The 27,784-nt window shown below is 49.0% G+C and overlaps 4 protein-coding genes and 1 long non-coding RNA gene across 6 annotated transcripts; 2 read left to right on the top strand and 3 right to left on the bottom strand.

Annotated features, from left to right (window-relative positions):
• Positions 1–2,602: 2,602 nt before the first annotated feature.
• Positions 2,603–4,925, bottom strand: PSMB6 (proteasome subunit beta 6). Its single transcript, XM_029211202.1, has 6 exons — positions 4,485–4,925; positions 3,994–4,061; positions 3,530–3,661; positions 3,285–3,414; positions 2,939–3,083; positions 2,603–2,821 (listed from the first exon to the last, which is right to left on the bottom strand). The coding sequence occupies exons 1-6, from the start codon at positions 4,584–4,586 to the stop codon at positions 2,679–2,681; spliced, it is 720 nt and encodes a 239-aa protein (XP_029067035.1). The 5' UTR covers positions 4,587–4,925; the 3' UTR covers positions 2,603–2,678.
• A 5,067-nt stretch (positions 4,926–9,992) lies between these two features.
• Positions 9,993–12,222, bottom strand: GLTPD2 (glycolipid transfer protein domain containing 2). Its single transcript, XM_029211201.1, has 4 exons — positions 11,531–12,222; positions 11,360–11,424; positions 10,937–11,103; positions 9,993–10,839 (listed from the first exon to the last, which is right to left on the bottom strand). Exons 1-4 carry the CDS (start codon positions 11,634–11,636, stop codon positions 10,323–10,325), a joined length of 855 nt encoding a protein of 284 aa, XP_029067034.1. The 5' UTR covers positions 11,637–12,222; the 3' UTR covers positions 9,993–10,322.
• Positions 10,470–14,709, top strand: VMO1 (vitelline membrane outer layer 1 homolog). Its single transcript, XM_029211203.1, has 4 exons — positions 10,470–10,493; positions 13,624–13,892; positions 13,971–14,086; positions 14,346–14,709. Exons 1-4 carry the CDS (start codon positions 10,487–10,489, stop codon positions 14,641–14,643), a joined length of 690 nt encoding a protein of 229 aa, XP_029067036.1. The 5' UTR covers positions 10,470–10,486; the 3' UTR covers positions 14,644–14,709.
• A 711-nt stretch (positions 14,710–15,420) lies between these two features.
• On the bottom strand, positions 15,421–22,776 carry TM4SF5 (transmembrane 4 L six family member 5). Of its 2 annotated transcripts, XM_029211206.1 has the most exons (5): positions 21,598–22,776; positions 16,613–16,693; positions 16,088–16,224; positions 15,730–15,913; positions 15,421–15,654 (listed from the first exon to the last, which is right to left on the bottom strand). In XM_029211206.1, exons 1-5 carry the CDS (start codon positions 21,769–21,771, stop codon positions 15,640–15,642), a joined length of 591 nt encoding a protein of 196 aa, XP_029067039.1. In that variant the 5' UTR covers positions 21,772–22,776; the 3' UTR covers positions 15,421–15,639. The 2 variants fall into 2 exon arrangements, with proteins under 2 accessions (XP_029067039.1, XP_029067040.1); XM_029211207.1 differs by lacking the exon at positions 16,613–16,693 and having other exon boundaries at positions 15,429–15,654.
• LOC114888773 lies at positions 16,077–25,690 on the top strand. Its single transcript, XR_003791879.1, has 3 exons — positions 16,077–16,247; positions 16,620–16,772; positions 24,690–25,690. It is a non-coding gene; the product is annotated as an uncharacterized LOC114888773 (long non-coding RNA).
• Positions 25,691–27,784: the final 2,094 nt, after the last annotated feature.

Genomic DNA, 27,784 nt, shown 5'->3' with positions numbered 1-27,784 from the left:
CCCTTGTCGTCTGGCATTGCTACGATGAATTTTCACTGCGTCTGTCTGTGCCGGCACTTGTGTGTCTGTCTCTACCATGCCTCCCCTCCTAGTCTCCTCCTGCTTCTTCATGGGGATCAGAGACGACCCCAAAATTAAGGGGGTACAAAAGGATAGGCGTTTGAGTGGGGGATCCCCCACCCCTTCCCTCCTCCCTCTTCTCCCCCTTCCATCTCCTGGCGCCTGTAATCACCAGGCGGTCTGAGGCTAAGTGGTAGTTTTGCCCACAGTGGAGGGGCTTGGAAACCACACCCCTCCTAGGGCGCTCCTGGCCATTGTCAGCATCCCAGTCTCGTCCATTATTGAGATGGATCTGAAGGGGGCATGGTGTTTCCCATGGTGTGGGTGCCGGAGACAGCGGGGGACTGAAAGAGGAGCAGGTATGGGGGAGACAGAGGAAAAGGTGGGCTGCCAGGCAGACAAACTGCACTGGGGAGAAAGGTAAATGCTCAAATCAGGGAAGGGAAAAGGATAATCTGCCCCCTGGGCGGGAGGTGGATTTATCACTTCGCCAAAGGATTGGCTAAACACTTTGCAGGGCCCAGTGCGAAATGGAGAAGTGGGACCCCCTTATTAAAAAAATTATTAAGAATTTCAAGACAGTGACAGCAGAGCATTACACCAAGCATGGGGGCCCTTCTGAGTGTGGCCCCGTGTCCAGTGCATAGGTCACAGGCCAGGGAAGCCAGCCCTGCTGCCAACGTCCCCTCTCCTCTCCCTGCTGATGCTAGCGACACTCACCCCCTAGGTTCCCTGGTCTCTTTCCTCCTCCTGACACACAACTCCTTTCTTCCCCCTCCAATCTCCCTTTTAGGCCTGGATCCAGCTGCTCCCCCAGATCCAGATCCCAGCCCAGCTGTAGCCTCCATCGTGGCTGAGGGAGGGTCCCTTGGGTCTGGCGCCTACTTCAGCAGGAAAGCCCGTCTCTCCTTCCGCCACCAGCTGCATGACATAGCATCGGCCAACGACTCCACCATTTGAAGGGGACAACCAAGGGCTGAACTTCCAGGAGGCCTTGGCAACCTTCCTTCCCCCGCCTTCTCAGTCATCCCAGTGTCCAGCTCCCTCAGATCCCTCAAGACCTTCTTATTAAATACACTGAGAATTGCCAAGTGCTGTGTGTATGTGCATGTTTTGGAGAGGAGATGGGGACCACGACACCAGGGCTGTTATGGGGCTGATGTGGGAAGTGCAGCATGAGGTGGGAGTGAGGACGCAGGATTGGGGAACAGGAGGCAGCTGATCTCATGCGGCGCCCAGGTGTGCCTAGCAGGAAGTAGGTTTACTGAAATCAAGCTTCAGAGTTGAGTGTGGTGAGAGCAGTTTGGAGCGGGTGCGGGGTAGGCAGGACAGCAGATGGGGCTAGGGAGCGTATTAGTTCAATGACTATCAAATGTCCACTCCCTGCCAGGCATTGAAAATATATCAGTGAATCAAGCACAAGGAATTCTCTCTTCTCACTGAATCTGCTTTCTGGTAGGGGAGGCAGACAATAAATAAATAAGCATGGTAATAGGAGACAGCGGTAAGTACTGCTACGAAGAAAATTAAACAGGTAATGTGAGAGCAGGGTGGAGGAGGGTGGTGTTTCTTAAAATTCAAGTGGCCAGGAAAGGGCTTTCTGTTGAGGGATGTAGCGTTCTCATGATTTTGGAGTACAAGGGAAAGAGGAATCAAAGACGCCTTGAGACAGGGAGGACCGGGAGAACAGGTTTTGCAGAAAATCAAAAGTTCCGCATTGGTTCTTTTGAGATACACATTTGGGGTGAGAGATCCTTCTTCACTTAATTCAGGACCTCACCAACTCCTTAGGAAGCCTCCTCTGTACCCCCCAAAATCCTCCAGGGTAGGATTATATTCTAGAACCAGGTTTTCAAATGTGGCTTCCACAGTTCCCTTATCCATAGACTGGAGAAATGTAGATTAGGGCAAGACTGTCGGTCACTGTCAATGAGCACTTGGCTGGAGTGGGGACCGTCTTGCAGGGGCCAGAGCCGGCTCCCAGTTTCTCAGCCGTGGGGCTGAAAGGTAACTTCCCATCACCTCCCCATGGGAATGGCGGCTTCTGGAGCCAACCCACAGCATTCCCAGTGGCCGCCCTCTCCCACTCAAGGTCAAACTTAAACTCCATGTGCACCAAGGTCCAACTTCCTCCCAAAAGCCAAAGAAGTCACACTGCTGCTTCTGACAAGATGAGGTGACAGAGGTGACTGTGAAGAGAGGGGACTGTGAACCTGGGTCAGACATGTGGAGTCCTTCTGACTTTAGGGCCAGTAGCCTCCCAGGAGGCAGGAGGCAGGCTGAGGGGAGGTGACTCCAGTCTCTCTCAGAATTCTGAGTTCCCCCTTAGGCTTAAACAGGGAGGGGAGTGGGTCATTTGCTGGGAGCCCCTACACCAACCACACTAGCGTCACAAAGACCTGGATATGGTAACGAAAGTGTGGGACATGATGACCTGGAGAAGGGTCCTCTCCAGCTCCCTCAGGGCAGTGGTTTATACAAACAGAAATGGGCCAGAGAAGTTCAGGCTTGAGGTTAAGAAAAGAACCCCAAAGCACACAGGTTCTCACTGACGAACTATTTATTGAATTTTGTCATCAGTATGGGATGTCTCTTGTTGTATCTTAGAATCCTAGGATTCAGGGAGGTGGTAAAGTGGCAATGGTGAATTTGGGAATCTGGTCTCCCAAAAGTACCTGCCGCTCTACCCCTGATTCCGCAATGGCTGCCAGGCGGATCACCCCTCCGCTGGAGCCATCCCGCTCCATGGCCAAAGCGAGAGCTGTGGAGAAAAGAAGAAAGTTGGGATTGGAGTCAGATGCTGGGATCGTGGCAAGGAAAGAGGAATGCTGACCTGGCTTGAGTATGGGGATTTATGCTCAGAAGCCGCAGTTCTCACCATTGGCAGTGAATTGCAGACATTCTTCCTTGGTCATGCCCTCCCGGTAGGTAGCATCGACATAGCCATAGATATAGGAACTCCCGGAGCCCCCGATGGCAAAGGACTGTCTTACCATCATACCCCCCATGGGTACCGAATACACCTGCCAGACGGAGGGAGGAGAAGAGTGTCACCATTTGTACCCTCCCCACAACACACATATGTTCGCCTGTCCACTGCGGAACTGGTATGTGAAAAGTTAATAGTAAGTGATGTAGAGACTGGAAAGAGAACTAGAAAATGCCTGCGGTGGGGAGAGAATGAAAGGCATGGCTCCAATGTTCTCGGGGTGGTGGTATCTGACCTGCCCCCCTTCTTGGGAGTCCCAGCCCGCAATGATGATTCCTGCCATCAGGTCTTCTCGGTATCGGTAACACATCTCCTTAAAGAGGCTGGCTGCCGTGTGTACCAGCGGAGGCTCATTCAGCTCGATGCTAGAGGGTGAAGGGAGTCATAGGGAAGGCAGTGTCAGGACCTGGAAGTCAGACCATTCCGCTCCTCAGGTCCCACCTCCTTTCAGATACTTGCTCCCCCACTGCCCACAAGTACCTGTGGAAACCAAGCTGATAAGTGACTGCGTCAGCTACTGCCTGGGTATCAGCTGCTGAGCCTGAGCGGCAGCAAAAAATACGGTCGTGAATAGGGGTCAGCTTGTCAGTCACTCGATTGGCGATGTACGACCTGCAGGATAGCAGAATAGTGAGGGTAGGACCCCACCTGTCTCCCACTTTCATCTTTTACCATCCACTCCCTCAACAGGAATTCCAGTATTTCCTGTTAGTTCTCATCTAAACTGAAGCAGGCTGGAGAACAAACTTTTGCAAGAAGTTCACCAAAAGGTGAAGAGAACTACGAAGCAGTAGAAGCTGGAACAAATCCTTATCTCCCGGGAGGGGCGAAACCTCCCTTCCCACAGTAGTCTATGGAGAGTAAAGATGGGCTGGCAGGCAAGGAAGGAAGGAAGGAAGGGAAAGACGGGAAGAAGACCCTTCACATATCTGTCCTGAGCTCACCCAGTGGTTGTTCTGGAGTCGGCTCCTAGAACCACGCCCCCTTCAAACTGCACGGCCATGATAGTGGTCTGGAGAAAGAGGAGAAAGGAGTGAGTCTGGGCCTCTCCATATTCTCCAGCATACACAAACCTTAATGATCCGTCTATCCAGTCCCTCGAGTATAAGAAAAGTCGTGCGCCACCAACACATCGTCAAATCTCATGGGGTTCTCAATAACCCGCAGAATACCAAAAATTCAATCTTCAAGTTCCCAAAGGCCCACCCTGACCTTAAGCTTTCGTCCTGCAAGATTCCAGAATTCCACGCTTCAGCCTACCTTCCACCTCCTCCCACACCACTCCTGCGTCCTTAGGATACCCCTCCCCTGCCTGACAGCATCACACAGACCACCTCTCTTCCCCGCCCCTCCAGTTCTCCCAACCCACTCCAGCCTTATCTTTCCATCGCTTCAATCCTTGTGCATATCTCGTGAACCCCGAGTCCTTCCTTACCCCTGTTGAGACTTCTCGGTTTTCCCAGTCGGGGGTAATGGCCTCAGGCCCCCAGGCTGGTGCTGGCCGCGCTCCCCGAGCAGCTACTAAGGTGGCCGCCATCTTCCTCCTCCGGTACGGCCACAAAGCAACTGTCGTAAAGCGCTCCGTCACCCTCTTTAGTCGTGCTCTGAGGCCTTCTGGGGGCGAAGCTGCGCCACGGTTGACGGCAGAAAGGAAAAGAAATGTGTAGCGAACCTTCTTTGCGACCGTGAGAGCTTGATGGCAGCGTGGGTGGCAAACAAAGAAACAAGAAACAAACAAACAAAAAAACCCAAACAACAAACAGATCCAAACCGTCTGGAAAAACTACGTTCCTATCGGTATACGCGGGACTGATCGGAGTTGCGATTCAAAGAGGCTTCAGGATAGACTTGAGCGTCTCCGATTTAGAATGACCGCACTATGTTTTCATTTCTCTTAGGTATATACTTAGGCGTATATACTAGGAGTGAAATTGTTAGGTCATGTAGTAAATTTTTGTTTAACATTTTAAGGAACTGACAGCTTTTCCACAGCAGCTGCCTCGTTTTACATTCTCACCAGCCATGAATGAGGATTCCGATTTCTCCACTTCCTAATTCTTGTGGTGCATTTTTAATTTTACCCATCCTAGTGGGTGTGAAGTGATATCTTGTGGGGTTGTTGTTGTTGTTGTTTTTGCTTTTCCCTGTGATGAGTGACATTGAACATATTTTCATGCGCTGATTGACCATTTGTATATCTTCTTTTGAAAAATACCTATTTAAGTCCTTTGCCTGTTTTAAAATTGGGTTATCTTTTTATTGTTGAGTTATGCGGGTGTTTTTTTTCCCTTCAAGAGCAAAGCATCAAACTTTTTCTTTTCTTTTTTTTTCTTTTGTCGCACCGCGCGGCTTGTGGGATCCTAGTTCCCCCACCAGGGACTAAACCCCGGGCCCCTGCAGTGAAAGCCCAGAATCCTAACCACTCAGTCACTAGGGAACTCCCAACATCAGACTTTTTTAAAAATTGAAGTATAGTTGATTTACAATATTGTGTTAGTTTCAGGTGTATAGCAAAGTGATTAAGATATATATATATATTTCCATTATAGGCTATTACAAGATATATGAGTATAGCTCCCTGTGCTATACAGTAAATCATTGTTGTTTATCTATTCTATGTATAGTAGTTTGCATCTGTTAATCCCATAATCCTAATTGTTCTTTTTATATTCTACATACTACACCTTTATCAGACATACAATTTGCAAATATTTTCTCCCATTCCATGGACTGTCTTCTCACTTTCTTTTCTTTTTTTTAAAATTAATTTATTTATTTTCGGCTGCATTGGGTTTTCATTGCTGTGTATGGGCTTTTTTTTAGTTGCAGCTTAGTTGCTCCGCGACATGTGGGATCTTCCCAGACCAGGGCTCGAACCTGTGTCCCCTGCATTGGCAGGCAGATTCTTAATCACTGGGCCACCAGGGAAGTCCCAGATTTTGTATTTATTCTTGAGTCAGGTTTGGTAGTATGTGTCTTTTTAGGAATTTGTCCATTTCATTTAGGTTATCTACTTTATTGGCCTACAGTTGTTTACAGTATTTCCTTATAATACTTTTTATTTCTGTAAGATCGTTAGTAATGTTTCCTCTTTTTTTTTTTTTTTTTTTTGCAGGATCTCAGTTCCTGACCAGGGATTGAACCCGGGCCACAGAAGTGAAAGCCTGGAATCCTAACCACTAGGCCATCAGGGAACACCCCCTCTTTCTTTCTTCTTTTTTTTTTTAAATTAATTTATTTATTGGCTGTGTTGGGTCTTTGTTGCTGTGCGCGGGCTTTCTCTAGTTGTGGTGAGCGGGGGCTACTCTTCGTTGTGGTGTGCAGGCTTCTCATTGCAGCGGCTTTTGTTTGTTGCGGAGCACAGGCTCTAGACACGCAGGCTGCAGTAGTCGTGGCATGTGGGCTCAGTAGTTGTGGCTTGCAGGCTCTACAGCGCAGGCTCAGTAGTTGTGGCACTCAGGCCTAGTTGATCTGCAGCATGTGGGATCTTCCTGGACCAGGGCTCGAACCTGTGTCCCCTGCATTGGCTGGTGGATTCTTAACCACTGCGCTACCAGAGAAGTCCCTCTTTTTTTTTTTTAATACTCTTTTGTATTTTCTTCTATAAACTCTTTTTTTTTTTTGGCTGCATTGGGTCTTCGTTGCTGCGTGCGTGCTTTCTCTAGTTGTGGCGAGCGGGGGCTACTCTTCGTTGTGGTGTGCGGGCTTCTCATTTCGATGGCTTCTCTTGTTGTGGAGCACAGGCTCTAGGCACACAGGCTTCAGTAGTGGCAGCACACAGGCTCAGTAGTTGTGGCTCACAGGCTCTAGAGTGCAGGCTCAGTAGTTGTGGTGCATGGGCTTAGTTGCTCCACAGCATCCCCTCTTTCATTTTTGATTTTAGTAATTTGAGTCTTCTCTCTCTTTTTCTTGGTCAGTCTAACTAAAGGTTCGTCAATCTTAGTGGTCTTTTCAAAGAGCCAACTTTTGTTTTAGTTGCTTCTGTTGTTTTTCTGTTTTCTATTTCATTTATTTACACCCTAATCTTTATTATTTCCTTCCTTCTGCTTTCTTTAGATTTAGTTTGCTCTCCTTTTTCTTTTCTTTTCTTTTATCTTTTCAGCTGTGACACGTGGCTTGCAGGATCTTAGCTCCCCAAGCAAGGACTGAACCCAGGCCCCATGCAGTGGAAGTGGGGAGTCCTAACCACTGGACTGCCAGGGAATTCCCTGCTTTTCTTTTTCTAGTTTATTAAAGTAGAAGGTTAAGCTGTTGATTTGAGATCTTTCTTCATTTTTAATATAGGCATTCATAGCTACACATTTCCTTCTGAGCACTGCTTATGCTGTATCCCAAGTTTTGGTATGTTTTGTTTTCATTTTCACTAACCTCAAAGTATTTTCCCTGTGATTTCTTCTTTGACCCAGTGGTTGGTTAGGAAAATTCACATACTTGTGAATTTTCTAAATTCCCTTTTGCTATTGATTTCTAATTTCACTCCAGTTTAGTTGGAGAATATTTTGTGACTTCAACCTTTTTAAATTAACTGAGACTTTTTTGTGGCCTACCCTATGGTCCATCCTGGAGAATGTTGCATGTGCGCTTGAGAAGAATGTGTATTTTGCTGTTACTGTGTGGAGTAGTCCTCCTATGAACCTGCCATACTATTTCTACATACTGCAGCTGGAGCTGGTGTTTTTTGTTTTTTTTTAAGTATTTATTTATTTGCCACGTAGGGTCTTAGTTGTGTCACGCAGGATCTTTCGTTGTGGTGCGTGGTCTTCTCTCTAATTGTGGTGTGCAGGCTCCAGAATGCACGGATTCCAGAGCACAGGGGCTCATTAGTTGTGGCGGGTGGGCTCTGTAGTTGCAGCACGTGGGTTTAGTTGCCCCGCGGCATGTGGGATCTTAGTTCGCTGACCAGGGATTGAACCAGCATCCCCTGCATTGCAAGATGGATTCTTAACCACTGGACCACCAGAGAATCCCTGGAGCTGGTGTTTTGAATTGAAAATATGATCCAGACAATCCCCCACTTAAAATTAACTCTCAAGATAAAGTCCTGTCTCTATAACATAGTTTATAAGGCCCTTCATGTACTCACTCCTGCCCACCTGTCTGGAATCACATCTCTTATTTACTTCTAAATTTTTTATTGTAATAAAATATAAATAACATAAAATTTAGCATTTTAACCATTTTTGGTGTACAATTCAGTAGCATGAAGTACATTTACTTTGTTGTGCAATCCCCTCTTTTCTTTTTGACACTCTTGTCTCCAGCCATCTGAACTATTTTTAGTGCTCATACATTCATTCAGCAAAAGCTGTTGAATGTGTACTGGGTGCCAGGCAGAGTTTGAGGCACTGGAAGTACATCAGGGAACAAAGTAGACAGAAATTCCTAGCCCCATGGAACTTACATGTATTAAGGGAGACAAAAAAGTAAGTGCAATATACAGCATGTTAAATAGTGAATCATATTAAGAAGAAAAAGCAAAGAAGGGAGATAGGAAGATGTGTGTGTGTGTGTGTGTGTGTGTGTGTGTGTGTGTGTGTTGAAATTTTAGAAAGAATAATCAGGGAAGGTCTCACTGGAGAGACATTTAAATAAAGACCAGAAGGAAGGAGGGAAGTCATTTGTATATTTTGGGGAAAAGCATTCTGGACAGAGGGAAGATCAAGTGCAAAGTCATGAGGCAGGATCATGCCTGACATATTCAATGAATATTGACGAGGTCAGTTTGGCTAGTGCAATCAGATCACATAGGGCCTTTGAGAAGCTTTTCATCATTCTCAACTGAAAATATGATCCAGAAAATTTCCTGCAATAGGAAGCCGTTGGAAAGTTTTGAGCAGGGAAGTGACATGATATGCTTTATATTTTAAAGATCACTTTGGCTGCTCTGTTGAAAATACACTGGAGGGACGCAAAGTATGGAAGAGAGAAACAATTAGGAGGCTATTGCAATAATCCAGGTGATAGATGAAGTTGACTTGACAAGGTTGGTAGCAGTGGAGATAGTGAGAAGTAGATTCTGACTGCTTGGAGGTGGGTACGATGAAAGAGAAACCAAAGAGTCAGGATGACTGCAAGGATTTTGGCTTAAGGACCTGGAAGAATGGAATTGTCGTTTGCTGAGCTAGCGAGGACTGTGGAGTATTTTGGGAGGAGAGAATATTGGAAGCTCAGTTTTGGACTTGTTAAGTTTGCTATCTCTAGTTGAAATCCAAGTGGAGGTGTGGAATAAGGAAGTGATATATAGTATTCTGGAGTCCAGGGGAAAGTGGGTTGGAGTTATAATTTGGGAATTAGTGTGTAACTTAACTATTGTGGGAGTGGAGTCATTTAATAAACATACATTACTGAGCTGAGCACTTGCTTGGTGTGAGGCAAGACGCACAGGTTTTAGCCTTGGGTAGTTGACAGGAAAGGGTGTCATTTATTGAGATAGGAAACACAAGAAGAGGTGCAGTTCTGGGAGGAGGTGACTGGATTCGTGTTGGATGTGTTGCATTTGTGGTGTCTGTGGAGGTGTCCAGGAAAGAGTTCACTTTATGGGGGCTGCAGCTCAGGGGACAGGTCTGGTCTGGAGACTTGGCACGTAGTTGGCAACTGAAGCTGTAGGAGTGGTTGACATAGGCCAGGGGTAGCGTGAGTCTCTCGGCGGCTGGAAACAGGGATGACACATCTTCCCACATCTATTTTTTCCTGTTTCCCTTAAGCGCCTGCTGTCATCACACAAAACGCCCTAAATCGACGGCTACCAAAGAATACTTTTTTTAAAATAAATTTATTTATTTATTTTAGGCTGCGTTGGGTCTTCGTTGCTGTGCACGGGCTTTTCTCTACTTGCGGCGAGCAGGGGCTACTCTTCCTTGCCGTGCAGGCTTCTCACTGCGGTGGCTTCTCTTGTTGCCGAGCAAGGGCTCTAGGCCTGTGGGCTCAGTAGTTGTGGTTCGCTGCTCTAGAGCACAGGCTCAGTAGTTGTGGCTCACGGGCTTAGTTGCTCCGCTGCATGTGGGATCTTCCGGACCAGGGCTCAAACCCGGGTTCTCTGCATTGGCAGGCGGATTCTCAACCACTGCCACCAGGGAAGTCCCAAAGAATACTTTTTATTCCCCACAGCTCCTCCCTTCTCCCGGAGATTGCGGATAGAGGCAGGGTCTAAAAAACCCACCCCTATCGAGGTGAGCCTCCAGGGGTGGTGGCCCCCGGGAGGCGGGTCCAAGGGCTCAACCTGGAGCTGCACCGACCCCTCCCCAGGGCGCTTCCTTCCTCCGGCCAGTAGGCGTCAGGCCAGCTCGAGCAGGCCGCCGTCGGCCAACAAGCCCTGAGTACGGTTGTAGACGTCCTCTAGGGTGCCCGCGGCCCGGACCAGCGCGTTCCGCGCCTCCGCCTCTTTGGAACCCGGACACGCCAGCTCGAGCAAGCGGCCGCGACCCGGGAAGGCGAGGAATGCGAGGTGAGCGGCCTGACGGACGAACCAGGGGTGGTGCGGAGCCAGGGCCGTGCCGTAGGCGTCGCTGCACTGAGCGCCAGCGTCCGGGCCTCCGAGCATCCCGGTAGCCACCCGGTGGAGGCAGAGCTGGGACCAGCGTAGCGCACGGTGCAGCAAGAGCATCGTCATTGAGCCCGGGCACCCGGCCGAGAGTCGTGGGGCGATCCCGGGCCGCTCCCACGCCACCATGGTCGCCAGCGACGTGTAGTGCGCGGCCTCTGGGCCGTGCACCAGAGCCTCGAGGGCTTTCACTTTGGCGGAGGCCTCGCTTGTGGCGAAGGCGAAGATGGAGCCGAGGGGAGTTAGGAACCTGTGTGTGATGGTGGGAAGGGTAGGAAGGTTTGAGAGAGGGAGATGGAGCCACAAAGAGGCGGGGACTGGATGGGGTTGGGGGAGAGACCACTCACCGTACTAGCTCCCTCCATCCTGCCAGGTACTGCGACAACTCCACATCCCTTTCCGGGTTCAGACTGGCGCGGAACGGCCTCATCATGCGGCCCAGCATCCCCTGAGGGCCCAGACACTGAGGCTCTTCCCGTTCCGGGGCCTCCAAGGGTCCCGACTGTTGCCGGTCCTGGGGGTGAGATAGGAGGGGAAAAGAGTGGGAGCAGAAGCCCTAGCTTGCTAGGTTCGCCAAGCAGCCCAGTTGGGCTCTGAAGAAATTATTTCTAAAATCTAGATGGTGTCCCTCTTGCTGTATTCTCAGCTTCTGACGGGAGAAGGGAGAGGAGGAGGAGGGCCTGCCCTTCATCGGATCCTCAGCCTGGTGCACTTCCCCCTGCTCAGGGTCCTACCTGGAGCTCCCAGTCCCAGCCCTTCCTGGAGCATACCTGGAAAGGAGGCGGTTCCCTGGCAATGCAGGACTGGGCCCCAGATCTGCAGCCTGAGAGGGCACCTGAGGGAAGTGAAACAGAACAATGAGGGCTTGAGGAGAGACCTTAGGTCTCAACGGCCTGGATTCCCCGGTTCCTCCCAGAGCAGGTGAGGGAAGGGGTACTCACGGAGGCTCCGAGCCCAGAGATAAACAAGCAGTAGTGTGAAGACAGCAAGAGGAATCGCACTGCGCAACCAGCGCCGAGGGACCGGCTGAGGCAGTGCGACCCGCATGGCTGCTGCAGGGACCACCGCCCCCTCACCAGCCCCTCGCCAGGCCTTGTCCCTTCGCCTCCAGGAGGGGAGAGAAGCCGCAGTGCCTGAGGCGCAAAGGATTAATAATTAACCTACTAAGTCCCCCTCCCCTGTGCCCTTTGCCCCAGAGGGCAGCATCTGAGGAGAGAGGGACTCAATGAAGAGGATTTGGGGGATTCGGTAGCAGTGACACGTCGCTACATTTCCCTTCCCTGTAAGGCCAGTTTGTAGTAAGAGGAAGGCTGGGTATTGTGAGGAGAGGCTGAGGTCAGAACCAGTTCCCCCACTGAGCAATGGTGGACCCTAAGTTGACTCTGGGCCTGAGTTCCCTCCACTGTACATTGAGGATAATATGTTCTTTGCAGGCTTCATGTGAGGATTAACTGATATCGTATGTGCAAACACTGTAAATGGAAAAGCTTACTACAGTTGCTCCATAAATCTTACCTTTTAAGTTCAAGCATGGGGCACCTGGGATTCAGAGAACACCCTCTTCTAAATTCTCTGCCCTGTCCCCAGGGGACCTTATCTTATTATTATTTTTTATTTTATAAATTTATTTATTTTTTGGCTGCGTTGGGTCTTCGTTGCTGCGCGCGGGCTTTCTCTCGTTGAGGTGAGCTGGTGCTACTCTTTGTTGCAGTGCGCGGGCTTCTCATTGTGGTGGCTTCTCTTGTTGTGGAGCACGGGCTCTAGGCGCGCGGGCTACAGTAGTTGTGGCACGAGGGCTCAGTAGTTGTGGCTCGCGGGCTCTAGAGCGCAGGCTCAGTAGTTGTGGCGCACGGGCTTAGTTGCTCCGCGGCATGTGGGATCTTCCTGGACCAGGGCTCGAACCTGTGTCCCCTGCATTGGCAGGCGGATTCTCAACCACTGTGCCTCCAGGGAAGCCCAGGGGACCTTATCTTAATCTGGGTGCCTGAGGTCTCAATTATATAGTTTAGGCTGTCACCTTTTACATTTTTGTAGTTTACTTTTTTTAATCTCCAAATTGATTCCTCAATCATTCATCAAACCAACCTTTATTAACTACCTCCACATGCCAGGCCCTGTACTAGGCCCCATGAAGACAAATGTGCCTTCACAGAGCTCAGGGTCCATTGGAGAATTTATCATCTGTCTCCCCCACTGGAGTGTGAGCTCTGATGAAGACAGGGGCCTTTTCTTGGTGGCTGCTCTATTTAGCATTTAGAATATTGCCTGGGCCCAAACACATTATTTCTAAATAAGTAATATTGAATAGACAAAGGAATGTGTATGAAGGGCAGGCAAATCAGGCAGGGGTGGTACTCCCCACAACAATTTTTTGTTTTTAATTAGGAGTCCCCCTGGTGGTCACAGGGGGAAAAACATCGAGGGAAAGGCTACAGGAAGCGATGAAAGAAATAGCGTCGTCTCCTGTTCTCAGTTCCCTGTCCATAAACTTTTTAAAACTGTTCCTGTCTCTGTGTACATTTTCTTTTGAGGGGAAGGGATGTCCCAGATTCTCAAGGAGTCGGGGCCCCAATCACTCACAAGATGCTTCCCAGCTCCCACAGTTCATGGATTCTTGCCCTGTCTCACTCCGATGCTCCCTCACATCCTGGAGGTCCCTGGGGTCCCTGTGCAGTGGGATTCTGGAACCATCACTTCCATCCCTAGCCGTGGGTTCCCCATTTCCTAGTGCTGGAATGTTCCCTGGCTTGCTGACTGTGACCTTAGGCAAGTCGCTTGCAATTTCGCAGCCCTAGTTCCCTCACTGGCAGAATAGGAATGGTAATTCTCACCTCCTAAAATTGTTGTGTGGATTAAATAAAACATGCCAGCAAAACGCTAACCACGATTCGTGGCCTATAGTCTGTAAACGTTCGGTAGGTTGGTGGTTATTTAAACCCTCCTCCTCTGGCGCTGGGAGCGTCAGTCTCCCTGAGCTGAGAAACAAGTTTGTAGGCTTCCGGAACGGATTAGTTTTGAGTGTCACTTAATCCAGGTGGCCCTTCCGCAGTCGGAGCCCTCTTAGGGCAAAGGTGGTATACACCTGCACAAAGGGCCTGGGCTCACAGAGGCCGCGGGATGGAGCGGGGCGCGGGAGCCAAGCTGCTTCTGCTGCTGTGGGCGACGTGCTTCGGGCGTGCAAGAGCAGATGCGTCGAGTGGCTACACATTGGTCATCGAGGTGACCAACGGGGGGCCCTGGGGCGACTGGGCCTGGCCAGAGATGTGTCCTGACGGATTCTTCGCCAGCGGGTTCTCACTCAAGGTAGGGGCTCAGGCCTAGGTCTCGGTGGGGACCCCAAGCAGAGGATGGTAGTCTTCTGACTCGTCCTCCGCCGCCCAGGTGAAGCCCCAGCAAGGCATTCCTGGCGACGACACGTCTCTGAACGGAATCCGGCTGCACTGCGCGCGCGGGAATGGGGAGCTCAACACGCACGGGGTGGAGTCCCAGTCTGGAAGGTGGGGGGCAGGGGCCGAGGATCCCCTAGGGTCGGGGTATGCCCCTTACTCTCCATTACACGCATCCCCTACCGATAGGCAGGTTCCTCCAGCGCTGTGGGGAGGTTTAGACCTGGGAAGCGGGTGGGAGACTCCCAGCTCCGCACCTCGGTGGAGGTCAGGTGACTGGAGCACCTGACTGGGAAGCCCCGAGGCCTGGGTCCGGCTGGAGGTGGGTGGGGGCGCCCGCGGAGACCGCGCGTCTCTGCTTTCCTCGCAGGTGGGGCGCGTGGAGTGAGCCGCTGTGGTGTCCCGGCGGCGGCTTCCTGGTGGCTTTCTCTCTTCGCTTGGAGGCACCCGTGACCCCCGGGGACAACACGGCTGCGAACAACGTGCGCTTCCGCTGCTCCGACAGCACGGAGCTGCAGGGGCCCGGTCTGTCCTGGGGAGACTTTGGAAACTGGAGTGAGCCATGCCCTAAAGGAGTGTGCGGCTTGCAGACCAAGATCGAGCGGCCTAGAGGCCTCCGCGATGACACCGCTGTTAACGACGCGCGCTTTTTCTGCTGCCGCAGTTGACACCATCGCCGCCCTCTCCCAGCCCAAGACTAGTCCCACCTCCGCTATTAAAGCTTCTCTATCTTGGCTTTGGTCTCTCTTGTTTTAGGGGTGGGAAACTGCGTAGCCCCATCTTCCTCCTAACCTAGCATTGGGCCAGGCCCAATTAGGATTTGGTTTCAGGAGTCCATGGCAAGCTACTGAAAGTTACCGACCCATAGTTCAGAAAAGACACACTTAAACACAATTTTGCGTACAAGTTAAGGAAGTCCCTGCCTTTCTGTGAGCCTCTGCAGATACATCGTCCCCATTAAGAGACCAGGTTGTTTCCTTTCTGAACCACCAGTGACCCCAGATCAAGAAATTTCTACCAAATTAGGAGGTGACAATGCTATATCGTCTTAAGGTTTCATTTTCTAGAACTTAGGAGGCTAAGATGTCTTTTCCATAGTTTTCCTTCCCCGCTGCGCCAAAACTCAAACAGTGGCTTTTCTGTATACTGAGTCCCATTGAGGGTCTTCGTCCTTGCTGCCCTCTCTGCCTGGAATCCCCCAACTGTCCAGATGGTTAGCCCATCCACCAGATTTCAGCTCCAATTTCTCTTTCTTGGACTTTATCTTATTAAAAAAGTCCATCCATCAGTCAATATCTATCCCACTACCTCCGTGTTTTTAAAAAGTGCTTATCACCAATTAAAATAATCTATTGCCTCTTTTAAAAATTGCCCATCTTCTACCCCTGGAATGTTAAATTCTTTAAGAGCACAGAACTTGCCTGTCTTGTTTACACAGTATTTCTAGTGCACTAATAGTTCAATAACTATTTATTAAGGAAGTAACAAGCGGGGTGCAAGGGTCCCAAACACGAGAGCCCCAAGCCACGGTGTATATGGAGACCTTCGGACACTCCTTGTAAAGGGCACAATCTGAGACGCGGAAGAGAGCTCTAAATAGTTTATTCCAGGGCGGGGGCGGGCCAGGCGGGTGTCCAGGAGCGACGGACCAGGTCCGTGGAGCCTCAGTGAGGGGCGCCCTGCGGAAAAAAAGTGAGGACTTTAGTCAGGGAGCAAATAGATTTCCTCGACAGCTCCATCCCACACAGTCCCACCTCCTTCTTCCGACAATCGCCGCAGAAGACACCAATGGACGCGTTCACCAGCTGCACCCCACACAGCAAAATCTCCAGGCACGAGGCGGCCACCAGCAGCGAGAAGAGTGTCACGTTCCAGTAGACCACACCAGGCGGCTCCACGCACGAGCTCCACTGAGTGCGGTTGAGCAGGTAGGAGCCTCTGCGGGCGGGGCAGGGTCACGTGAGAGAAGGAGGTCACGCGGAGCGCGCCCCCCTCGGGGCTCCCCGCCCCGCGCAGGCGCCGAGGGGGATATGCAAAGGACTCGTTCGGCCCACGTGGAGGAAGCTGTCTCGAAGCCGAATCCCACCGGCGCGAATACAGGCTGAGCCTTACGCGGTGTGTTGGAAGTGGTAGTCCCAGGAGCCGTGCATTAAGCATCGTGGTCCAATTCGGAGCCCGGCTCCTGATACCGAGAGGCAGTAGATGGCACCAAGCATCCCGAACGCCGAGCAGAAGACCGATCGCAGCATCTGGATACAGAGTGCGAGGAGAGGTGAGTTGGGCCGTCCCCGCCCCACTCGTGGGCAAAGCGCGCCTAGCGCCCGCCCCCCCCCCCCCCCCGCTTTGTTACCGAGCTCTAGCCAGTCTCGTTAAAAATACATTTCCCGTCAAACTCCAGGGCTTGGAGTTCGGCTAATTCTAAGAGCCACTGGTCGCGGAGGTTCATGGGGATTGTAGTTCCCTCCGGTCAGGCTCACTGAAGCCTAAGATTTGCGGGTGCGAGGGAGCGGTAAGATGGAGCCTGGGACTCTGCAGAGGAGCTCGTGAAGCTGGGAATTCTGTGGAGGGGTTTAGGTGTGATTCTTCGAAGACAGATTCAAAGACCTATGCTGAGTGCCGTCTTAATTTGCATCTTACCCTGCAGCGATTCCCACAGCAGCCTGCACCACAACAGCCTTTGCCCCCTGCCCGGACGGCGGAAATTCCTGGGCACAGTACCTGTGGGATCAGAGTCGATGTGATAGCGAGTCATGCAGGTCCCCAACTTGGATCAGCACTTACCCCGTATTGTGACGAGGTAAGCTTCCTGTGATTGCCTTCAGCCATTTGGACTATAGGGAGACCTTATGTCTACTTCTCCTGGAGCACTGTGGGGCTCTGCTTTAAATTTACCCATATTTATGCGCCTACTTATCTCTGTCCAGATTGTAGCCTCCAGGAGGATAGGGCGCAATATCATTATATCCCCCATAAATCTCAGCATACACTAGGTGCCCAACTGAATGGCAGTCAGGAGGCCTGGGTTTAATGCCAACCTTGTGCTCACTTCACACTCCGTGAATTGATTCATCTCTCTGGGTCTCAGTTTTGTCCTCTGTGAAATGGGCTGTTCTCAGGATTTAATGAAATAACAGGTTGCCTTGATGTCAAGACTTGCTCAGAGTAAATGGTCAATAACTATAGAGTCCCTCAGCGGCAGGAAGGAATAGTGGTGTTGGAATGCCTGGTGAACTGGGATTATGGTGGAGGGTGGAGGAGCATGTAAGACTCTGATGGGAAGAGTAGGAATCCCCAAGATCCAGCCTTGATCCTCTTTGTCTTTTTTTCTCCCGTGGCCCTCCTCAGAGAGCCCATCCCCTTCCAGGGCATCAGCTGCTTCCTCTAACAATTGTTGTCTCCTAAATTGATGCCTCCAAATTCAAATCTAACTGCCTGAAGGGTATGTTCGTTTGAATGTCTTGGTTTTAGCTTAAGTTCATCCAGCCTCATACTAATCTCACAGTTTGTTCCCCCCAATTCATCTCCCTTTGGCTTTCTTGTCTCCATCAGTGGAAATATCCTGCAGGTCACCCCAGCCTAAAAACTTGAATCCTTCACACCTAGCCAGACCTCAAGTCTTTGGGACTTCCTTCAATGGCTCTTGAATCTGTCAGTCCTTTTTTCTTCCCCACAGTCAATCCCCAGTCACCTCCCATGAGAAGGATGTGCTCAGCCTCCCTACTAGATTTTTGTATCTCTTGCCCTGTGCCAACTCACATTCCATACTACATTGCTACCGCCAGATTAAACTTAGCTTTCAACTGGTCTTTTCCCGATCCGATCCTTTAGGGTCTCCTCAAAGAGTAGCCCATCAAGACTGAACTCCACGAAGGCGTTCGAGGCATCTCACTTTTGGCTCCAGTCTTAACTTTGTTGCACCAGACCAGGTTCTTTGCCTGTCTTCCCATCTCTGGAATTCCACAGCTCTCTGGATCTGTGCCTCCCTGTCTTCCTTGTCTGGCACACACCAACAAGGCGGCATTTTGATCTTCTCCAAAGGAGGGGCTGAGAGTTTTAGTTCCATTATATCATCCACAGCAACCTTACAGAAACACCTGCAGAGTTGAATGAACTTTCCACCAGACACTCTTCCCTCTTCCATGTCTCATGGCAGGTCTAGGGCCAATGCTGGCCCCCTTGCTTAGCCTTTCTGTTTACATCACTTACTCAGAAGCTCCTGGATCCAAAGACACCTGGAATTTGGATTTACCAATTTCAAACGACCTCTCTGTTTGTGTTTTTTTTAATATAAATTTATTTATTTATTTTTGGCTGTGTTGGGTCTTTGTTCCTGCGCACAGGGTTTCTCTAGTTGCCACGAGTGGGGGCAACTCTTTGTTGAGGTGCGCGGGCTTCTTACCGCGGTGGCTTCTCTTGTTGTGGAGCACGGGCTCTAGGCATGTGGGCTTCAGCACTTGCAGCACGCGGGCTCAGTAGTTGTGGCTCACGGGCTCTAGAGCACAGGCTCAGTAGTTGTAGCGCACAGGGCTTAGTTGTTCTGCAGCATGTGGGATCTTCCCGGACCAGGGATCAAACCCTGCATTGTGTCCCCTGCATTGGCAGGCAGATTCTTAACCACTGTGCCACCAGCGAAGCCCTGTTTGTGATTTTTTAAAAAAATATTTACTTATTTATTTGGCTGCACCAGATCTTAGTTGCAGCACGCGGGATCTTTAGTTGCGGCATGTGGGATCTTAGTTCCCCGACCAGGGATGGAACCCGGGCCCCCTGCATTGGGAGCATGTAGTCTTAGCCACTGGACCACCAGGGAAGTCCCTGATTTTTACTTTTCTAGCCAAAGTGTTTCCTTTTGTCGTCTGAACTCGTCTGTCTTGCTCTCTGCTATCTCTTCTCATTGAAAAGAGAAGGGTAATTGAAAAGGCAGGAGGAAGCACTGAGTTTATAGCTCGAGTCTGTTTAATTTTCTCCATCTCCGTGGCCACTGGCCTCATCTAAGCCACTATCGTTTCCCCTGGACAACTGTAGTGACCTCAGTCTGGTCTTCCTGCACACAGTGCTGACCTCCTACTGTTTCCTCACCACCCAGCAGCCAGCCATATCCAGCGGGGTATGGAGCAACTAGAACTCTCACCCTTTGCTGGTGGGAATACAATCGGCATAAGTACTTCAGACAACTCTTTGGTAATATCTGTTAGCACCGAACATTTGCATACCTCAAGAATCAGCCGTTTTACTCCTAGGTATCTATCCAACAGAAATGCAAACGTACATTCACCTAAAGACATTTACAGGAATATTTATAGAGCATTATTTAGAATAAACCCGAGTTGGGAACTATCCAAATGTCCATCAACAGTAGAATGTTTAAATAAATTGTAGTAATACTTACACAATGGAAATAATTGTGTAAATATTAGAAATAGTAAACTACAGCACTGTGTAACAATATGGATGAAACTTACAAACATAATGTTGACCTCGATAAACCAGAACAAACGTGTCCACTCTGTATGATTCCATTTATATAAAGTGCTAACCAGACAAAACTAACCTCTGGGATAGAAGTCAGGATAGTGGGGCCCTTGTTGGTGTGGGGTAGGGCCTGGTGGGAGGCATGTCTGGGGTTCTTGTAATGACCCACATCTTGATCTGAGTGCCCAGAACATGGGTGTGTTCCCTTTATAAAAATTCACTGAGCTATATATTAAGGATCTGGGCATTTGTCTGTATGACTTTCTAAAAAGGTAAAAAGTCCTTCAAGAGTTTTCTGTGCACTTATAATAAAATTCAAATTCCTCACTGTGCCTTTCAAGGGTGTAGGTGCTCTGGCCTCTGCCCTCCTCCGATTGGCGGCCTCTCCAGCCCTGAGATGTGAAGGCCTATTCCTGCCTTACACTTTGTACTCACCTGTCTGTCATGCTGATTCCTTCTTTTTGTCTTTTGGCTCTCAGTTCAGAAGTCACCTCATCAAGGCCTTCCTTGAAAATGCTATAAAAAGTGCCCCCCCCCCCCCCGCCTTGCCCCAGGAGCTCTTTACACAGCATCCTGCTTTGTTTTCTTGATGGTCCCTACTTTTATCTGAGATCATCTCACTCGTCTGTTTACTTTGTTCATTCGCTATTAATCCAGTGCCTGTTAATCCAGGCCTAGGCGTCTGGCACACAGCAGCCAGTGAAACAGGCAGCCCTTCCTCCTGTGGGGCGTACATTTTTGCTTCCTTGATACTGTGTGTCTCTCCAGCAGAAACACCTGCTTCAGGGAGTGCAGGGCCCTCGCCTGTGTCCCTGTGGTATAGCAGTAACTGTGAATACACTTGAGAACCTTCTCCAGGGTGGCTGAGAGCATGGAGGCCGGAGGGAAGCTGGGAATGAGCATGTTGGGGGGGCATCCTTGGGGGTCTCCCCAGAAGCAGGCAAGTAAGATCGTGGGGAGGTGGTGGTGGTTTGGGCTGGAGGAGGGGTGTGATGTGACAGCGGCGGAGAGGGTGGGGTTGGGAGGAGTGTGACGTCTCAGAGAGGGTTGAGGTCAGAGGTATGGCACGGAGTCCAACAGCCATAAATCCATGGGTGGGGGGAGTAGGAGGAAAGACCTGGATGGGTAAGAGGGGATTGTTGGGTAAAGGAGAAGAGGTGTCCCCATTAGCTAACAGACTTGTGGCCAGTGAAAGAGACAAAGGTGAGGCATCCCCCTGAGAATTTCATCAGTCAGCCATCCTGAGAAGTGGGGAACCGTGCCGGGTAGATCTTTTATCTTCATGCCATAAAGATGTTAAATTCGCTTGACCTTCCAAAAAGTTCCCCTAGGGACTTCCCTGGCGGTCCAGCGGTTAAGCCAGTGGGCACGGTTTCAGTCCCTTGTGGGGGAACCAAGAACTTGCATGCCACGCGGTGCACAAACAAACAAAACAACAAAAAAGTTCCCTGAGTGGGGAGGGGGGTGGCGAATGGGGGTTAGAAAGTCCAGGAAGTCTGTGTCTCCCCTTCCCCAACTTCTCCTGACAGATCCTAGTCTCCAGGAAGCCACGGGACCCCTTCTCCACCATACTGACCCGAGTTCTGAGTTTATCCTTAGTGCCCAGCGCACAGTGGGCATCCAGGAACCTGGGTGGAGAGTGAAGGGACATGGAAATGGGGGAAGTGACACTGAGTTGATAGGTAGAAAGACTGATCTGCGACATCGCTCCCTGGCTCCAGATACTGTCACTGTAAACCACACCCACACCAAGCCCCATTATTGTCTTAACCTGATAACCTCCCATGGAACCAGCTGCTCCTTCTGCCTCAACCCCTGTAATGAGGTGTTTCCAGCATCTGCTCAGCGGTGAGGATGGCGAGGGGCTGGTAGGACATACTCCCTACCCAGGAGGGAAGAGTTTCGAGCAGTAAGGCTCCTTCCTTCTCATCCCCCTCAGACATTCAGCTCAGGACCCTGGGGCTGAGAACCTCCCCTACAGAGTGCTCAGTGTTTGGGGGCAGCCTGGGCAGGCTCCGGTCCCCCCACCAAGCTACCGCCATCCCTTCCCGGGCAGCCATCCTTTTCCCTCACTCCCTCTCCCTCCTGTTCAGGACCCCAGAGAGTGGCACCCCGCCCCCTGGCCCGTGTGCCCTGGCCAGCCCTCTCACCATCAGGCCCCCGCCGATGAAGCCAGCCATGAGCCAGACTTGCAAGCTGAGGCAGTCCTTGATCCAGGTGGTCTGACCGTTGGGCACTAGCAGGAGGGCGTTGGCCACAATGCAGATCAGGGAGAGGGGGATGAGGGAGAGCCCCACGAAGCGGGCGCACTTTCCCGTGCACATGCTGAGGCTCTTGGAAAGGACAGGCAGCAAGTGAAAGTGAGCCCGAGGTTCCCCGGTCCAGAGGGAAAAACAAGCCCGGAGCAAAGGTCGAGGAGGAGGTGTGGTGAAGCTGGCAGTAGCTGATGATAAGGGACAGAGGCAGGAGACACGGGGCTGCAGCAGAGACACGGAGACACGGGGCTGCAGCAGAGACGCGGGCAAATGGGGAGGATGTGGTGGAGGAGGTGGGGGAGCTTGACACACAGAGGACGTTGCCTGGGTTCAGTGTGTTTCCTCTTTTTCTGCACACGCCTCTCCACAGAACCTCGGTCTACTCCTTACCTGCTTTGTGACTTAGCCAAGCCCCTTAATGTCTCTGTCTCAGTTGCCTCATCTCGACAAAGGGTATACAGCCAAGGTATGCCCTTGGCTCACGGGCAGGTGGTGAGGATTAAATGGGTTAGGGAGTTCCCTGGCGGTCCAGTGATTAGGACTCAGCACCCTCACTGCCTGCGGCCTGGGTTTGATCCCTGGTTGGGGAACTAAGATCCTGCAAGCCGCGTGGGGTGGCCAAAAAAAAAAAAAAAAAGAGTCAAGGTGAGGGTGAGAAACATTTTGTAACCGAGGACACACTAAGCCAGTGTATGGTGCCCTATTAGTCCCATAGGGAGAGTTCCTCCTGGAGAGAAACTAAAGATGGTGGTAGAGGTTCATTATCCTTTTGTTTCTTCTTGTTAATGTCTGTTTATTGAACCATCTTCCTGTTGAGACCACCACTGAGGTCTCATTGATTAAAGCATCCATCCCCCTGGCCTCCATGTTTGATTCAGCAGTGGCCACGTGGTCCAAGCCAGTCCCATGGGAACCAACTTCTGGTTCTTGTTGGCAATCTGAGGTCAAAGAATTCCTGTTTTTGTTGCGCTGCTGCAGTTGCTGGTGGCATATCGTCACCTGCCTGCTGGAGAGTGAAGAAAATCCAGAGGAAAGACCAGTCAAGAGATGGAGAGAGACTAAGTCCCCCCCCCCCCGTGCCCCCCTCCCCCCACTTTTGGGATCTTAGTTCCCTGACCAGGAATTGAAGCTGGGCCCTTGGCAGTGGAAGCGCAGAACCCTAACCACTGGACTGCTGAGGAATTCACAGGACTAAGTCTTGATGACATCATGTGAACGTGTAGACCCAGCTATGCCTGAAGCCTTATCCTTGGAAACTTTTGATTATGTGAACCAGTTTGAGTTGTGTTTCTGTCAACTGCAGGGTAAAGAGTCTTTTTTTGTTGTTTTTTTTTAAACCTCCCTCTGTTTTGAGCTGCACACAACAGCATTTTTTATTCACATCTTTATTGGAGTATAAATGCTTTACAATGTTGTGTTCGTTTCTGCTGTACAACAAAGTGAATCAGCTATATGTATACATATATCCCCATTATCCCCATATCCCCTCCCTCCCACCCTTCCTATCCCACCCCTCTAGGTCATCACAAAGCATGGAGCTGATCTCCTTACGCTTCCCACTAGCCATCCATTTTACATTTGGTAGTGTATATATGTCAATGCTACTCTCACTTCATCCCATCTTCCCCTTCCCCCACCCTGTGCCCTCAAGTCCGTTCTCTACATCTGCATCTTTTTTCCTGCCCTGCCACTAGGTCCATCAGTACCACTTTGTAAAATTCCATATATATGCATTAGCATACGGTATTTGTTTTTCTCTTTCTGACTTACTTCACTCTGTATGACAGACTCTAGGTCCATCCACCTCACTACAAATAACTCGATTTCGTTCCTTTTTATGGCTGAGTAATACTCCATTGTATATATGTGCCACATCTTCTTTATCCATTCATCTGTTGATGGACATTTAGGTTGCTTCCATGTCCTGGCTGTTGTGAATAGTGCTGCAATGAATATTGTGGTACATGTAGCTTTTTGAATTACGGTTTTCTCAGGGTATATGCCCAGGAGTGGGATTGCTGGGTCATATGGTAGTTCTATTTTTAGTTTTTTAAGGAACCTCCATACTGTTCTCCATAGTGGCTGTATCAATTTACATTCCCACCAACAGTGCAGGAGGGTTCCCTTTTCTCCACACCCTTTCCAGCATTTATTGTTTCTAGATTTTTTGATGATGGCCATTCTGACTGGTGTGAGGTGATACCTCACTGTGGTTTTGATTTGCATTTCTCTAATGATTAGTGATGTTGACCATCTTTTCATGTACTTGTTGCCCATATGTATGTCTTCTTTGGAGAAATGTCAATTTAGGTCTTCTGCCCATTTTTGGATTGGGTTGTTTGTTTTTGTGATATCGAGCTGCGTGAGCTGCTTGTATATTTTGGAGATTAATCCTTTGTCAGTTGCTTCATTTGAAAATATTTTCTCCCATTCTGAGGATTCTCTTTTCGTCTTGTTTATGGTTTCCTTTGCTGTGCAGAAGCTTTTAAGTTTCATTAGGTCCCATTTGTTTATTTTTGTTTATTTTTGTTTTTATTTCCCTTACTCTAGGAGGTGGGTCAAAAAGGATTTTGCTGTGATTTATGTCATAGAGTCTTCTGCCTATGTTTTCGTCTAAGAGTTTTATAGTGTCTGCCCTGACATTTAGGTCTCTAATCCATTTTGAGTTTATTTTTGTGTATGGTGTTAGGGTGTATTCTAATTTCATCCTTTTACACGTTATCTGTCCATTTTTCCCAGCACCACCTATTGAAGAGGCTGTCTTTTCTCCATTGTATATTCTGGCCTCCTTTGTCAAAGATAAGGTGACCAGATGTGTGTGGGTTTATCTCTGGGCTTTCTATCCTGTTCCATTGATCTATATTTCTGTTTTCGTGCCAGTACCATTGGTTTCACTCAACCAATGTTGAGTGAAACCAATGTATGAGTGAAATAAATGCTGATATTTGTAGGCCACTAAGACTTCGTGGGATTTTTTTGTTCCACAGCAATAGCTGACTGACACAGACCCCATTATCTAAGCCACAGCTGATTGATCCAAGAAGGAGTAGCCAACCCAAAAGGAGACATGAAACCAGAGACCTGTGTGGTTGCTTGAGGTAAGAACTCTGCCCAACAGAGAGAGGTACCCTTACTGAATGATGACTGATCAATGAATTGGATCTTCATTCTTGGGAGGGTTGACTGAAGACAACCTGAGAGTCATCAGAGGGAAGGATGGCCCCAACCTGAGAGTCATCAGAGGGAACTGAGAGAAGTATGAAAGCAGGGAGTGAGCAAAAGCCACAAGGCAACTGAATCCATAAATAAGCAGAAGCCATAGGAAGAGAATTGTGTAGAGAACAGGTATTCAGAAACAGTGCAGGAGAAAGAAGCACAAGCCCTGGGGAGTAGAGGTGGGAAACCTGGGTCCGAGGTGAGGCAGAGGACATGTGGTTCTCCTGAGTCGCCAGAAGTGACGTTGAACCACTAGAGCGGCTGCGACGCCCATGTCGCAGGTCTTCCCACTTAAGCCTGGAGCGGGGATTCAGCCATTGTCCTGATGGACAGGGAGTAGGGCCAAGAGAAGCTGCATATTCACTACAAGTTCATCAATCATGAGTCTGAGAGATGGTTCTGCTTTTCAGGATAAATAAAGAGAAAAAAAGAAAAGTTGTGTGTGGGGGGTGGTATGTATTCATTTCTATTACATTTTGTACAACTCCGTATGCACGGAATAATAATGTTAAAAACATTATAGGGATTCTGAAAAACTTTATCAAAACAAGAGAAAGGGCACATCGTCCTGAAGATTGAAAGAAAGAAACAGAACTCTTGAGAAATATTTACTGTAGGATTTGGAAGGAATTTTCAGGAAGGGTTTCACTAGAAGGAGGAGTAGAGTTCTTTAAGGAACGAAAGACTGAGATGAAAAGGCACCAGTGCGTGTTTGGGGAAGAAGGAGAATTGCATGGAAACTCAAAAAATGCACAGAGCTAAAGTCCACGCGTGAATCACTAAAGAACAGAACTGAAAGTGGGGCAAAGCGGGAGAGGGAAACAGAGGACAAACTTGAACAAGATGCACAGGAAAAGGACCAAAAGGTTAGAAAAAAAGGACCAGCGATTAAAACAGCACAAGGGAAGATAAGGGAACCAGCTGCTCCCAAAGATAAGAACAGAGCTGGTGGGAGTGACGTCACAGGTGACAAATCTGTACTGGGAGAAGGCTTCCCCAGGGCGCGGCTCCACTTGAGTTAGTGGGCTGGAGGGCATACTGTATCCCAGGTGAAGTATTAAAAATGAACTGAACCCAGATCCATCCTGACTAAATATGTGAGTTAAAGAATACAGCTCAGCAAAGTTAAAAGGCTTCCTAGAAAGGAACAAAAGTCGGTCTTGAGACATCTCTGTAACACTAAATGCCCAGAAGACAAAGGAGCAACGTCTGTAGTCATGACACAAGCTATGAGTCAGTAATTGTATGCGTATGCAAGTTTCCTCTTGCGTGTGAAGGGCAAGAGAACTGCATTTCTGAGAACGTTTGGGTTTGGAAATACCACTATGTCTCCTTCTTCTCCTTTTTTAAGATATTTTAACTCACCAAGAGATGAAGTGAAATAAAAACTCCCAAAATGGGGAAATCTTGGCATGACTGTAAATAATTTTTGTTTTGTTTTGTTTTTTTGGTACGCGGGCCTCTCACTGTTGTGGCCTCTCCCGTTGCGGAGCACAGGCTCCGGACGCGCAGGCTTAGCGGCCATGGCTCACGGGCCCAGCTGCTCCGCGGCATGTGGGATCTTCCCGGACCGGGGCACGAACCCGTGTCCCCTGCATCGGCAGACAGACTCTCAACCACTGCGCCACCAGGGAAGCCCCTGTAAATAATTTTTATAAACCCAGTTATGACACTGAATATGTTTCAAAAAATCCTTTTAAAGAGAAAATATATAGTGTAAATTCTAAAAATTATAATAACAAAAGTAAAGATGTCAATCATTTATTGCGGGCCATGACTAGAGTCCATTTTAAGGAAACGTATCAGGTCACAGAAACTCAACTCTACTGAAACAAAGAGAGCATTTATTGGTTCAGGTAATTAAAATGTCCAAAGGCAGAACCAACTTCTGTGCGTGATCCATGAAAGAAATAATTGATAAGCTGGACTTCATTGATTTTAATTAAATAATTTTTACTAATTGTAATTTTTATTTTTTGACCACACCGCATGGCATGTGGGATCCTAGTTCCTTGACCAGGGATCGAACCCATGCCCCCTGCAGTAGAAGCATGAAGTCTTAACCACTGGACCTCCAGGGAAGTCCTGGACTTCATTGAAATTAAAAACTTCTGATCTGTGAAAGACACTGTCAAGAGAATAAGAAGACACATTGCAGATTGGGAGAAAATATTTGTAAAAGACATATCTGATAAAGGGTTGTTATTCAAAACATACAAAGAACTCTTAAAACTGAACAAGAAGGAAAAAGAGCCACCTGATGTAAAAATTGGGCAAAAGACTTGAACAGACACCTCATCAAAGAAGATATATAAATGGTAAATAAACACGTGAAAAGATGCTCAACATCATATGTCATTTCCCTACAATAATGAGATACCACGACACACCTATTAGAATGGCCAAAATTCAAAATACTGACAACATCAAATGCTGATGAAGACGTGGAGCAACAGGAATTCTCATTCATTGCTAGTGGGGATGCAAAATGATACAGGCACTTTGGAAGAAAGTTCGGCAGTGTCATAAAACTAAACATACTTTTACCATAAGACCTAGGACTCATGCTTCTAGGTGTTTACCCAAATGATTTGAAAAACTTATGTCCCCACAAAAACCTGCACATGGATGTTTATAGCAGCTTTATTCATGATTGCCAAAACTTGGAAGCAACCAAGATGTCCTTCAGTAGGTGAATGGCTAAATAAACTGTGGTACATCCAGACAATAGAATATTGTTCAACATTAAAAGAAATAAGCTCTCAAGTCATGAAAAACATAGAGGAAACTTAAATGCATATTTCTAAGTGAAAGGACCAATCTGAAAAGGCTACACACTATGTGATTCCAACTATATGACATTCTG

This window comes from Monodon monoceros, unplaced genomic scaffold (genome assembly GCF_005190385.1).
Source record: "Monodon monoceros isolate NGI ecotype Baffin Bay Population unplaced genomic scaffold, NGI_Narwhal_1 Super_Scaffold_9, whole genome shotgun sequence".
In the NCBI taxonomy this organism is placed as follows: Eukaryota; Metazoa; Chordata; class Mammalia; order Artiodactyla; family Monodontidae; genus Monodon; species Monodon monoceros.
Note: the sequence above shows the minus strand (reverse complement) of the source record. Positions and strands in the feature narration are given on the sequence as shown.

Excerpts from the sequence above, each read along its gene's own strand:
- PSMB6 (XM_029211202.1), bottom strand. The coding sequence starts at position 4,586 with ATGGCGGCCACCTTAGTAGCTGCTCGGGGAGCGCGGCCAGCACCAGCC. Across the intron at positions 3,662-3,993 it reads GACTCCAGAACAACCACTGG|GTCGTACATCGCCAATCGAG; the intron begins GTGAGCTCAGGA and ends GCTATCCTGCAG. Across the intron at positions 3,084-3,284 it reads ACTCCCAAGAAGGGGGGCAG|GTGTATTCGGTACCCATGGG; the intron begins GTCAGATACCAC and ends TCCGTCTGGCAG.
- VMO1 (XM_029211203.1), top strand. Across the intron at positions 13,893-13,970 it reads CCAGCGGGTTCTCACTCAAG|GTGAAGCCCCAGCAAGGCAT; the intron begins GTAGGGGCTCAG and ends TCCGCCGCCCAG. Across the intron at positions 14,087-14,345 it reads GTGGAGTCCCAGTCTGGAAG|GTGGGGCGCGTGGAGTGAGC; the intron begins GTGGGGGGCAGG and ends CTTTCCTCGCAG.
- GLTPD2 (XM_029211201.1), bottom strand. The coding sequence starts at position 11,636 with ATGCGGGTCGCACTGCCTCAGCCGGTCCCTCGGCGCTGGTTGCGCAGT. Across the intron at positions 11,425-11,530 it reads TCTCTGGGCTCGGAGCCTCC|GTGCCCTCTCAGGCTGCAGA; the intron begins GTGAGTACCCCT and ends CACTTCCCTCAG. Across the intron at positions 10,840-10,936 it reads GGATGGAGGGAGCTAGTACG|GTTCCTAACTCCCCTCGGCT; the intron begins GTGAGTGGTCTC and ends CATCACACACAG.
- TM4SF5 (XM_029211206.1), bottom strand. The coding sequence starts at position 21,771 with ATGTGCACGGGAAAGTGCGCCCGCTTCGTGGGGCTCTCCCTCATCCCC. Across the intron at positions 16,694-21,597 it reads TCATCGGCGGGGGCCTGATG|GTACTGTGCCCAGGAATTTC; the intron begins GTGAGAGGGCTG and ends CTGATCCCACAG. Across the intron at positions 15,914-16,087 it reads TACCACTTCCAACACACCGC|AGGCTCCTACCTGCTCAACC; the intron begins GTAAGGCTCAGC and ends CCCCGCCCGCAG.